The following is a 13,878-nucleotide window of genomic DNA, read 5'->3' on the forward strand; positions in this document are numbered from 1 at the left end:
TTAGATAGCATGGATAAGGAGAGCCTTTTTCCTAGGATGGTGATGGCGAGCACGAGGGGGCACAGCTTTAAATTGAGCGGTGAAAGACATAGGATAGATGTCAGAGGTGGTTTCTTTATTCAGAGAGTAGTAAGGGAATGGAACGCTTTGCCTGCAACGGTAATAGATTCGCCAACTTTAGGTATATTTAAGTCGTCATTGGATAAGCATATGGACGTACATGGAATAGTGTAGGTTAGATGGGCTTCAGATCAGTATGACAGGTCTGCACAACATTGAGGGTCTGTACTGTGCTGTTATGTTCTATGACATTGTTTTAATCGTGCCATGAATGTCATATCTTCCTACACAAGGAGTTTAAATCAGATATCCACCTAAATTATTTATATTTCCATCAGGGAACATTTGTCATAATTAGTTACTGACCTCCAAATATAATTAAACAAAGTCCTGAATAATAAGTACCATGTTTCTGCCCTTCAACCTCTCTAGGCTGCTGTTTACAGACAGCAATGCAAGAGCCACCATACAAAGTCCATCATGAAATGTAGTATTTTTCAGAGCTCTTCATGTTGGTCTAATTATTCTATTCTTAGAATTTACTATCTCAATAATTAATCTCTGTTTCTGATTCTGAGTCTATTCAGCTTACTATAGAAATATTTGCCTAGCTTTTAAAATATATGCATGTCAAAACCTTGGAGGAGATTACCTATTAAATATTATGGGCCAGATCTTCCAATCAATGGTGATGCTGTGTGCATCATTGCTGACTGTGGAGATGATTCCTTCTTGCTTAACTTCTTGCACCTTTACAGACCCTGACTACAGTCCAAATAATTTATCAATGCAGCCATTCACCGAGAACACAGCCAAAAAAAGACCTGTGGAGAGAGCTGACTTGTTCCCTCCTCCCTTTTCCCCCAACATCCATTACTTTTTTATAACATCAGCTACTATAGCCAGACATGCTTTTTATGAAAACATCACAAGTATTTCAATGGAGGTTTCTGTGTGTGGGGATGTGGATGAATGATGGAGTGGGCCAGTGTATGTCTGCACGAAGGGGCTAATGGATGAGTGAGTGATAGGAGGCCAGTGTATGTGCATGAGTGAAGTAGTGGATGAGTGAGTGAGCAAATGGACAAGTTATATTTATGAATGAATGGGCTATTAAGTGAGTGGGTGAGTGAATGTGTGCATGATTGGGTTAATGGGTGAGTGGGTGGGAATGACAGTTTGCGTCCAGGGATTGATAGTTGATTCGTAGGGGGCTGGATATTCATATTGGGGAGTTGTTTGGGATATGGGTGATTATGTATATCACTTTAAAGGGCCCCACACCTCAGGAAGGACATACTAGCCCTGGAGCATGTCCAGCGGAGATTCACATGGATGATCCCTGGAATGGTAGGTTTAACGTATGATGAATGGCTAAGGATCCTGGGATTGTACTCATTAGTGTTTAGAAGGTTGAGGGGAGATCTCATAGAAACTTACAAGATAATGTATGGCTTAGAAAGGGTGGACGCTAAGAAGTTGTTTCATTTAGGCAGGGAGACTAGGACTCTGGGCGCAGCCTTAAAATTAGAGGGGGTAAATTTAAAACTGAAATGAGATGACATTTCTTCAGCCAGAGAGTGGTGGGCTTGTGGAATTCATTGCCACAGAGTGCAGTGGAGGCCGGGACGTTGGATGCCTTCAAGGCAGAGATCGACAAATTCTTGATCTCAAAATGAATCAAGGGCTACGGGGAGAGTGCAGGGAAGTGGGGTTGAAATGCCCATCAGCCGTGATTTAAATGGCGGAGTGGACTTGACGGGCCGACGGCCTTACTTCCACTCCTATGTCATATGGTATATAAATGTTATCGTATAGTTTGCATTGATTTTTCTAGCAAGTAAACAGTGTCACTATTCTAGGGTAAGCGTCTGAGTCAGTAACTTGTATCTTGCTCAAGTGTCTAACAGTTAGGTTAGCGTAAGAGACATTTGCACAAGGTCCCAGCCAGTGCATTTCAGACAGTCAACTTTAAACATCCTATGCAACTGCCACAGCCATGCATTTGTCAGGACTTCTTGCAGTCTAGGTGTCTGCCAACAGTGTACATTCAGTGCATTGCTGTTCCCAATACCAGAAGATCTGTTCAATTGTGTATGGCGTAACGATGAGTAACTTATAATTGTTTAGTAATAGAGAGCTTCAGCATTGCTAAAAAAGAAACATTTTTTCAAAGCTTTTCTTCCACCCACCAGACCAATTTGCAAGAATACCAATTAAAGGGGAAAACAACATTTGTACTTCATGAGAAGAGATTAGATGTCAAGTAGACTCTGCGTGGTTGAAGCATTGCAGTGGAGAATTCAGCAATCAGTGACAATTGATAGTTAACTGCCAAACCTTGTTCAAGGTCAGAAGTTACACAACAGGCTTATTTGAAAACACAAGCTTTCAAAGCCTCACTCCTCCTTCAGGTGTGAGTGAGAAAGGTACATCAGCCACCGAATTTATCAGTAAAAGATCAAAGGGTCACACCACTGATGAGGATGTGTTAAACAAATCTAAGATGCGATTAAATATTTAATCAGTTAGAAGGTGTTAATCCATTAATATGTATATGTAAATCCATGAATTCCTTTCAAATCACTGTCAAGATACATTCTATTTTGTTCAAAGGGCATGCAATTTATAGACGGTCAGTCAATGTTGCATTTTATAAATTCCTACTTTAGAAATAAAATCTGACTCCAAGCCAAAACAAACAGATTCTGAACAAGGCCTCACACTTAACCTGCATTGTCTGATCTAAGATGTCACCTCTTCTTTACACTGCTAAAACCTTTAGTTTTCTCAGAACAGTAACTTCAAAGGAATTCGGAGATATACATATTAATCGATTAAAAACTTCTAATTGATTAAAGATTTAGCAGCACCTTGGGTTTGTTTAGTATATCCTCATAAGTCGAGTGACCGTTTGACCTTTTACTTATAAATTCTGTGTCTTTTACTGCCTGGTTACTAACACCTGAAGAAGGAGTGAAGCTGTGAAAGCTTGTGTTTTCAAATAATCCTGGTGGACTATAACCTGTAGTTGTATGATTTTTGACCTTGTCCACCCCAGTCGAACACCAGTGCCTCCAAATTAAGCTTTGTTCAAGTTTTAAACTAGGCAGGTTGGCTGAATTGTTCAGGACAAAACCCAGGGAAATGAACTAATAAGTTGCGAATTTTCCTAACAAAGAGGATGAAAAGATGTTTCTTTTTTTGAGTAATGCTGATGAATAACTTCTTAACACTTAAATTGTACACAATGTTATTACCAGCATAGGTTTGATTGAAGTGTTCAATAAGGAAATCTGTGTTATTTTCCAATTAGTAAGCACGAAAGAAGAATTAAACTTAAACGTCTCTGATATTTGAAGTTGAAAAAATATGTGCAGTTTCAGAAGCATATATACTAAAACAATTTCACAAGGGGATCTTGAACAAATTTTGAGTATTTTATGTTGCTCTTTTTTGTTTACTTGTTTGGGAGCTCAGCATGAGCAAACCATAATGTGAAATTTGGTTAGATTCAGATAAAATGAAATCTGTAGCCTGAATTATTAGTCACAAAGTCAATGCAAAATGTCAGAACCTCAATTCCCTGTACCTATCCTTGGTAAAGATGCCCCAAATAACTGGGCCATTATTCTGATGGTGGGAGGTCTTATGCATGCTGGAGTCAGGCTGACCACCCCTTGAAACAATTCAGAGGTGAGCATGTGTACTGCTTAGTGTTGAAGCTGGTTAAAAGGCCTGTCTCTGACAAATTCAATTTCATCTCTTGTTTTATTTAATATTAGGCCGTACAACCCTCACCACTCACTGCCTCAGAAACCCTAATCCAAGCTAATTTATTCTAAACTTGACCCCACCTGCCCATACTTGACTGTCAAATTGTCTGACAACTTTAACCATCTATCCAACCAACAGTTTCATTTTATGATCTCCATCCAACTCACTCGTTAAACCCTATGGCCCTATTAGTATACATTTACTGCCAACTGTGTGCCTTTATACCCCCATGCCAGTTCACCCAATATCCCCCGGGGAGCCGTGAAAAATAAACACCAGGAGCCGGATTAGGCTGTTCAGCCCTTCAAGACTGCCCCCTGTTGAGTATGATCGTGGTTGAAACTGTGTGTCAATGCTGTATTTCTGTTTTCTCCCCATACTATTTGATGCCTTTAAAAGCCAAAATTTTATCTCTTTCTTTCTTGAATATATTCCTTGACTTGGATGCCACAGCCTTGTGTGGTCAAGAATTCCATAGTTTCACTGTCATTTGAGTGAAGTTTATTTTTATCTCATTTGTAATTAACCTGCCCTGTATCTTGAGACTGTTCCCTGGTTCTAGACTCCCAACCAGGGAAATATGCATCTAGCTTGTCGATCCCTATTAGAAATGTATAGGTTTCAATCAAGTCCCCCTCATCCTTCAAAATTGCAGTGATTATAGGTCCAGTTAAACCGATTTGTCCTCATACAACAGTCCTATCATTACCTAATAACAATTTAGTGAACCTTTGCTACACTCCTTCCATTGGCAAGTATGTCTTTTCTTGAGTAGGGAGCCAAAACTGCACAGAATATTTAGGTGCAGTGATAAAATGCAACAAGATTCTAAGTATCTTTTGCAGATACGTTCTCACTGCAGATAAAACACTGATTGAAACTGCCATTCAGTACAGTTATTGTCCCTTAAGTACTTAATCCCTTATAAAGTAAACATTTGTTTTGTAGCCCTACATCAAAGATGACTTTGGGAATAGTAAATAAACTGTGAATTTACAGACCTCCACTTCATAATGATAATGATAAGTCCTAGTAACAGCCAAACAAAATGTGAAGCTGGATGAACACAGCAGGCCAAGCTGCTCTCTGATGAAGGGCCTAGGCCTGAAATGTCAGCTTTTGTGCTCCTGAGATGCTGCTTGGCCTGCTGTGTTCATCCAGCTCCACACTTTGTTATCTTGGATTCTCCAGCATCTGCAGTACCCATTATCTCATAATACTATAATGACACCCCATAGAGTTATGTTAACATGCAGCTATTGAAAGTGCAAGCACATTTTTAAATTACAAGACACAGCTGGTTGTTTCTTTTGCAGAATGTTCAGGTAATTTTATAGCTTCACAGACCTTCTCTGCCTTTTATAAGCATTCAAGTTTACTCCTAAAAATTGTACTGCTGAAAAAAAAGCATCGCTCCAGTTAAAAATAGGAGTTGTTTGAACTCAGCATGGAACTCCCCTGGCCTATTTGTTTTGGGTTTTCTTCATGTTTGAATTATATCCCATCTCCTTTCACTTATCAGCAAACACAGGATTGATCAAATAAAGGAATTGGTCTTTCTGGATCTCAAGACCTGGGGCAATTTTAGAAAAAACATTGAATCTCTTAAGATTGGTCAAAACCTCAGGTTTGAAAGTCCTCTGCCAATTTACTGAGACTGTGGTTATATACAGGAGCTGATTCCTGATATATCGTGCGATCTGAATCTGCAAAATTACATTGCAGTAAATTGTCTCCAGTGTTGAGATGACCAAGCAATATATTTCTTTGTTTCCAAGACTATAAATATATGGATCTCTATAACTATCAGAATTTGGGGAAGAGAGGCAGTTAAAAACAAAATTCGGAAGTGCAAGCTCTTTTTACATCAGCAACTCTTCATAAATTGGATAGTATGATTTTAATAAACCTCTTGCATGCTCTTACATAGTACATGATTATGATTGTCTCAGCTTTTTCTCCTCTAAGTTTGGTAAATGCAGTCACTTATAATTAATAAACCTGCTTTTCAGAAAAGTAAGGTTCACTTATTGCTCATGAGAAAAAAAAAATCATGAGACCTTCTGCAAAAACACATTTGTCATTTGCAAAATATGTTCTTTTAAATTTTAGGATCTCAACACATCAGTGACAGTGAAGTGTCTGACTATGACTGTGATGATGGAGTTGGGGTCATTTCTTCAGGTAAGAAAGTTAAACAAGTGCATTCCATTCCTCTTTATCTTAGTACACGTACAATTTTAACAATATTTCAACCAAAAGTACTTAATTGGTTATACTGATTTTTGTAGATCTTAAAGCAATTACGAGGTAAGGACTTATAACTTAATGTTCCAAATATAAGCGTTTTCAGGGTATAAGTCCTACAAAGCCAAGATAGAAGTATACTCATGTAGAATTTTTTGCTCAGTGTAAATCAATTAGATTAGATTATATTGCCCACAGTGTGGAAAGAGGCTCTTTGGCCCAGCAAGTCCACACCGCCCCTTGGAGCATCCTACCCAGACCCATCCCCCTATAACCCACACACCCCTGAACACTACGGGCAATTTAGCATGGCCGATCCACCTAGCCTGCACATCTTCGGACTGAGAGGAAACTGGAGCACCCAGAGGAAAGCCATGCAGACAAGGGGAGAACGTGCAAACTCCGCACAGACAGTTACCCGAGACTGGAATCGAACCTGGGTCCCTGGCGCTGTGAGGCTGCAGTGCTAACTACTGAGCCACCGTGCCGCCCTGATTATAAAGTGTGTGTGTGTGTCCGTCCGTCGAGTGGTGTTGGAGGGAATGTCGGTATTTTATAGATACTGCTGCCATGGTCAAGATTTGTTGTCCATCCCTATTGCCCTTGAATTGGTTGGCTTTGTAGGCCATTTCAGAGAACAGTTTAGATTCAACTGTATTGCTGTGGGCCTGGAGTTATATGTAGGCCAGATCACGTATGGTTCCTCTGAGTTCCCTAAAGTATATGATGAACCAGACGGGTTTTTAGAGAATCAGTTATGATTTCATGGTGATCATTAGGTTGGCTTTTGATTGCAGTTTAATTGAATTCCAGTTTCATATCTGCCATGGATTTGACCTATGCCCCTTGAATATTAAAACCAAAAGAGCTGAAAGTGCTGTAAATCAGAAACACAAATAGAGATTGCTGGAAAAGCTCAGCAGGTTTGGCAGCATCTGTGAAGTAAAATCAGATTTAACATTTCAGGTCTGCTGATCCTTCCTCAGACCTGTAGAAGCAGCAATCGTTGTTTGTGCAAATATTAACCAAGTGTTCTACAATACTAATGTACATACATCACCACTATTAACCATCTACCCATTATTAATTATTTGGGTAGAAATGCTGTGCAGGGATAAGGGGAAAAAGAGATTGGCACCAGGTAATAGAACAGGTTCAGGTGCGATTAGTGAAATGGCCTCCTGTGCCATCTGTGATTCTTTGTTCAAAGAAAGTCTGAGGTGGAAATTTGATTTTGACGTTATGAAATGGGTATTGCAAGCCAACAACACACTGACTTGCAGTGGAAAAAACAATTGGCAGAGGTTCCCGACTGACTATCGCTTCAAACAAATTTGTACTCTTCTCTGTTCTGTTATTCTTTAAGAATATATGTATAACAATCCAAACTGATTTTCCCTTACATTTCTCACTGCAGATTATAGACACAATGGGAGAGATATTCAAAGTTCAACATTATCTGTTCCAGAGCAAGTAATGTCATCAAACCATTGTTCACAGTCAGGCTCATCACTTCGTGGAGACAGTATGGGCAGGATGCGCTCCCGATCCCCCAGTGTTCCTCCTCATCAAAGGTAGGGTTATGCATGGACTTAGAATACTGGAGGGAAGGAAACTTCTGCTGCTCTATTGGTAAAAATATGAAAGGTTAAAGTTAAAATAAGAGCATTGTCTATACACATGCATTCTGAATTCAGCAAACACAAATAAAATGTGCAACCTTCTTACATCTACGGTAAAATGCAAAAAAGGAAAAAAGCACTGCTGTGGTCTCAACAAGCTGCTGGCCCTTTATGGGGGTAATTTCAGTAGCAACTGGCGTCATGCTTCCATGTTTATATCAGTAACACACCTGCAAAGATAGATCCAAAAATTAGCAAGGGGCATCATTGGCAAAATTCAGTACATTGTTCTTCTCTCTTATGGACTGTAATTGTACTGTCTCTTCTCCCCCTCACCTCTATCCTTTTGTGCTCATTCCTTGGGGGTAGGATAACATTATAAAATTAAATCGTGTCAGTTGCTTTATGCCTGCCAACTCCCCACTCCCAATCCAATTTTCAGAGCAATAAACAAGGGGGCAGAGGCTCACAGCTTATTGGCCCACTGAGGCCCTTTAATATCCTTGCCTGTGATTTTACCTATGGCAGGGAGGTCAACACCAATTATCAAACTCTTGCCTAACAACTATATTGCGGAAAAAAGAAGCATCGGGAACTGAGAAAGAAAGCACCTCATGTCCATCAAAATCTCACTCCACCCAAAAAACTAATATCCCCCGACTATTAATTAGTCCTGTGTCCTGATGATCCTGGTCCTGTTGAGATTTGAGATGAATCTGGACAGTACATGCTTTTCTTCATTTAAGGAATATGTGCAACAACAGGGATGGTCATTGCCTTCTGTCAGGGGCAGAAGGCTATCCTCAAACCAATTATCAGCCCAATGGCCATTAAATATCTCTTGCACAATCCCAGCCAAGCAGAGTTGACCATCTCTGACTTTTACATTAAAGCTGTTTTAATAGGTTTGAAAGTGGATAAACCCCCAGGACCAGATGAGATCTATCGCAGGCTGCCATGGGAGAAGATTGCAGGAGCTCTGACATTAATTTTCAAGCCATCTGTGCACATGGGAGATGTGGCAGAGGTCAGCTTATGTGGTACCATCATTCAAAAAGCATGGTAGGAATAAACCAGTAAACTACAGACCAGTGAGTCTAACAGCTGTGGTAGGGAATCTGTTGAAAAAAATTCTAAGGCACAGAATTAAACTTCACATGGATTGACAAAAGTTGATCAAGAGTCATCAGGACTGTGTGTTAATAGGAGATCACGTCCGATAACTTTGGATGATTTTTTCAAGGAGGAGACTATGTTTGTGGGTGCAGTTGATGTAGTCTATGTGGACTTCAGTAAGATTTTTGACAAGGCCTCATGTAGTAAGCTAGTCAAGAAGCTAAGAACCATTGGAATCCATGGCAATTTGGCAAATCTGATCCAAAATTGTTTTGGTGGCTAGGAACAGAGGTTGCTGGTTGAAGGGTGTTTTTGTTTTTTGCAACTAGAAGCTTGTGTCTTCTGGTATACCACACAGTTCAGTGCTGCCTCTCTTGCTTTGTTGTATACGTTAAACCTGCGATATTCATGTCTAGATCATTAATCATTCATTTCACAGATGAGACAAGTGTAGGTTGCGATAAATAGTGAGGTGGCTTTAGTGACGACCTGCAAGCTTTACATTAGCTGCCTGAAGGTGTGACCATGGTTGGGAGGCAGGAAGAATTTAAAATCTAATTAAAATTGTTTTGTCTCCTTTTACATTCATGATTAAAATATAATTATTAATTAACTAGTTCAGACATGGATGATAAACATCCATAGCAGGTAGGACTTAGACTTTGCTCAAAGGTAGGGACACTAATATGGAAAAACCTTTTAGATGAACTGAAATTGTTCATGGAATGGATAGAACAATGAATTGTATTTTACTCAGTTGAAGTGTAGGATAATATCCATTCTTTTCCTTGCCATTGCTATTATATGTTCCATCTATTGAGATAACCATTCTGTTTATTGCCTTGCCAGATTTTGGTTTTTAGTTTAATAGAAGTGCCTAATTTCTCAGAGGGTCAGAAGTCTGTAGAATCCCCTACGCAGACACAGGACTCTTGATTGTGTGTAAGGCAAAATTAGATTGATTCTAGACTACCGAGAGTCAGAAAGCATAGAAGGTGAGCAGGAAAGTGGAATTGAGGCCACATCAAATCAACCAAGATTGTATGAAATGGTGTAGAAGGCTCAACTAGAAGAATACCCTGCTCTAATTTGTATGTTTCTATGTTCTTATGTTCATAATCATTTGCACATCTGTTTTGAAGTTGTTTGCTTACTGTAGGAGTTTTGTGGGTTTTTTAAGTTTTCAATTGTTATAAAAGGGATTGTGAGTTCTTGTCATGAAATGGAAAGTTGTGACTGGTTGAGCAACGTTTAACATAGCCAGAAGCTTTAACTGTGTATGAATGAGTCGTTTCTTGCTTTTGAAATATGCAAATGAGTTTTTTGGGGAATCAAGGTAGATCTTTTAACTTGCCTGCTCTGGTGCTGGCTTGACTCAATTTCTGAAATTGCTGGAGAAACTCAGCAGGTTCGGTAGCATCTGAGGAGAGAAAACAAAGCTAATATTTTGATTCCAGTACCCGTCTTCAGAACTTCAGTGGACTCAAAATATTAACTCTGCTTTCTCTGCTCAAATGCTGCCAGAGCTGCTAAGTTTCATCAACAATTTCTGTTTTTGTTTTGGATCTTCAGCATCTGCACATCTTTGTCCTACTGACTAAATTTCTACCTTGGGTCAGCTACCACTGGCAGCAAGTTGATCTCCAGGTCACGTTTTACATTTTGACCCGAAGAAAATGTCACATCCTAGCAGTTTCAAAGCGTGGTGAGCATCTGGAGGTATTTGCCTCAAGTACTGATGGCCACCATTGTCGTGAAATTCCAGGCCTTACTGTTATTCAACTGTCGTCTCATCATGTTCTCAAAACTCATTAGTGTTGCCAAGGAAAGCTCCTTTATTATCTGTTCTCATAGGTCGGACTTCCTGTTCTGGAATGGGCAGAACTCTCTCCTCTAGTCAACTGATGGCCAATGTTGCAGAATCACTATCTGGAAGGATCTTGAGGTCCTAGATCCTAGAAGCCCTGCAGTATGGAAGCAGGCCCTTTGGCCAACAAGTCCACACCAACTCCCAGAGCATCCCCCCGTAACCCACCCAACCTACACAGCCCACAAGACTATGGGCAATTCAGCATGGCTAATCCACCTAGCCTGCACATCTTTAGACTTTGGGAGGAAACCCATGCCGACACAGGGAGAATGTGCAAACTCCACACAGAGGATGGAGCCTGAGGGTGGAATTGAACCCTGGCTCCTGGTGCTGTGAGGCAGCAGTGCTAGCCACTGTGCCGCCCTAGCAAAATCTAATTAAAATATTAGTGTCTGTAAACTACATCTACTGAAATGCAGTTGAAGATAAAATATGCAATATTAAACAATTAAAATATAAGAAATCAGTGACAAGTGAAATTGGTATTCAATGGCATGATAGTACAGGCAAGAGTGAACTGGCAGCCTATTTTACATAAATTTGTAATATAAAATCTAATTGTCAAAGTTGAATGTCTTCTATTTGGATTACTGACAATTGGGGGAAAATAAGGTATTTCAAATTCTTAGAAAACATATTAATTGATTTGTATTTTGCAGAAGCTCAGAGCTGGGTCTTAGAAGCAGTCGCTGTTCTCAACAGTACAACATTATCAGCCGAATGGACAGACACAGGATACTGGATGGCCACTATTCTCCGGAAAGGGAAAGGTAATTAGAAATGATTGACTTGATTTGTTTTTATCAAGCAAGTTTGTGATATCTTTCAATGTGTAACCAGCTCAGCATAGTTTAGACTGTTACAAGTGAATGTGTGCAACTTATGCTTAGTGTTTCAGAGGTTCAAGTATTCAATATCCATAGAAGCTTTCTTGTTGATCTGTTTGATCCTGTGTAATGCTTCCAACTTCAATCTTGTTTGAGTTTTAATGACAAGAATTTAAAAAGCTGCATATTTTTCTGATTGCAGTGCCATAGGTATTTTCTTAGTTAACATGACTATTTTGGTAAAGTTGTTGATGCTTGTTTCTCATGCAGTCAGTGCTCAGTGTGGTAATAAGCAACGTTGTTTTTTAAAAGCATCACCATGGCAGTTAGAAAATAGACCATTAAATCCACTGTATGAGTCAACTTTAAATTTGCATTGTTATTTCTCATTTATTTTCATTTGTTGAACAGTCAGTGTGTTTATCCTCACCACAAGTGAATGTTCACTCTAACTGGGTAATGGTGGAACATTAACTTTGTTATTTTTACTGTTTTGTTTTGTAGGGAACTATAATATCATTGATTGTACCAAGGATGCTGCAAATTATTTTCAGTAGTTACCTCCAACGTTGTGAATGTGTTGATGTGATAATCATTCAAATGCAAGTCAGCAGAATAAAGGATAATTATTGTTGTTGAAGTTAAAAGACAGAAATTTGAGAAAGAAACATAGATTTTCAATGGTTGGTGTAATTGCAGTATTCAGTGGAATTTGGTCAATATATTCTCTGGCTGGAACCATTGATGTTGAATTGTGTAGAGGGTTGGATAAGAAATTTGAATGCTACCTTTTTTGTAGGTATGTTTTCTTAGAGGCCTAGAATTTGCCCTTTGTATCCCTGTTTACATCCTCGCCACCATATCATAATCATTTTGCATATTCTGGGCATTTCCTGTTAAGGACCCAGTCCTTGGTGTGCAAAGGCTCTGCAGCATGTTTCATTGCAAGACTCCTTTTTCCTGTTTAACAGCTCCTAGAGTGTGGTGCATTGGTGTAAATCTCTGACTCACTAAATCGTTTGTGATATTGCTTTGTGAATGTAAGTCTATGAGCAAGCATAAATGATACCAAATGCTTCCACATAGGGAGATGGAAAATTGGTGCTCCAGTTATTCGGGGCACATATTATGCATTGTTCTGCACCCAAGCGAGTGAGCTGCTTCAAATTAACCCATAATTTTGGCTAGGGTGGTATTTTCTATTCATATAGTAAACAGATAAATCCATCCTTTTTAAGGATGTATCAATTATGCCATTGCAGAAACTAATCCTGAATAGGTCTCTAATTTCCAAGTATGACCTTGCAATGGGTTAATGAACCAAGCAAAGCAAGACTCACTTTTACTAGTATGGATATTTTCATATCTGATACTGTGTTTTAAAACAGAATAAGAGTCAAGCTTCTTCTGAGTTTACTGTAAAGTTAGTCATGTAATTTGTGACTAAAACAAACGGAATGTTACTACAAGTAGCCGCTCTTTTTCAAGCTGATAAATTGCCTTCACTAAAAAATGATTTTGCAACATTTAAGCTCCTCTTGGCTTTTAATTAGAAACTGTAACCTTCTTGTGCATGCCGTTCATCATATTTCTCTCCATTTTCTTCTCTTTCCTGCTCACTGGTGCTGCTGACTTCTATCCCCATTCTTCAAATGCCATACATTTGTCTTTACCATTACCTCCCACATCGCTGCAGTCAGTATCTTACACTACCTCGGTCCAGAAACAGTCATGTCATCGATCATCACCACAAGGATTTCAGGTATATTGAATGGGTGTGTCGCTGTGTTTTTATTATGTGTGATTATGTATGAATATAACGAGCAGGAATGAGTATCTGGACATATTGACTAAACATTGTTTTTCCTTAGTCAAAGGGCCTCATTTTAACTGTGCAAGTAGATTACTTCTGAATTGTTAAAATTGACATCCAACGTTTTAGTATTTTTAAAACATTTGTCGACCAAATAAATTAGATTGCCGAAATGTCACTAGAATGCTTGTACTATGGATATGCTGCACTTAACATGGGACCCAGAATGCTTGGGTAAATTTTCAGTTGTAGCTCTCAACCACAATAAGAGTGTGACATAAACAGTGAACAATATATTAATCATAAATGTCATTAAGAAGAAAAACCACCTGAATTATTGAGGTTCATCACCATCAATTGTGGGAAAGGCCATCATGGACTTCCATATCTACAAAGTATCATTTATATTATTGTTTCATTTTTACAACTGGGAGTGATACTGAAAGAAAATTTGTAGGTAAATCAAATATATTAGGTATGTTATGATACAATTTATAGCATTGTGAACTACCCAATCAGATTGCTCATCCCTAATTATGATTTAAC

General features: G+C 39.0%; 1 protein-coding gene across 6 annotated transcripts in view; it reads left to right on the plus strand.

Moving 5' to 3' along the window:
* Positions 1 to 13,878, plus strand: part of rims2a (regulating synaptic membrane exocytosis 2a) — a 908,436-nt gene that overhangs the window by 585,349 nt on the left and 309,209 nt on the right. For 4 of the 6 annotated variants that reach the window (XM_048528687.2, XM_048528689.2, XM_048528688.2 and 1 more), the window contains 3 exons: positions 5,950 to 6,021; positions 7,502 to 7,658; positions 11,352 to 11,462. In XM_048528687.2, coding sequence (XP_048384644.2) covers positions 5,950 to 6,021; positions 7,502 to 7,658; positions 11,352 to 11,462 — 340 coding nt within the window. Of the gene's footprint in view, positions 1 to 5,949; positions 6,022 to 7,501; positions 7,659 to 11,351; positions 11,463 to 13,215; positions 13,282 to 13,878 lie in introns of all 6 variants that reach the window. The other 2 variants (XM_059646026.1, XM_059646025.1) reach the window with 1 other exon arrangement.

Source organism: Stegostoma tigrinum, chromosome 5 (genome assembly GCF_030684315.1).
Source record: "Stegostoma tigrinum isolate sSteTig4 chromosome 5, sSteTig4.hap1, whole genome shotgun sequence".
Lineage (NCBI taxonomy): Eukaryota > Metazoa > Chordata > Chondrichthyes > Orectolobiformes > Stegostomatidae > Stegostoma > Stegostoma tigrinum.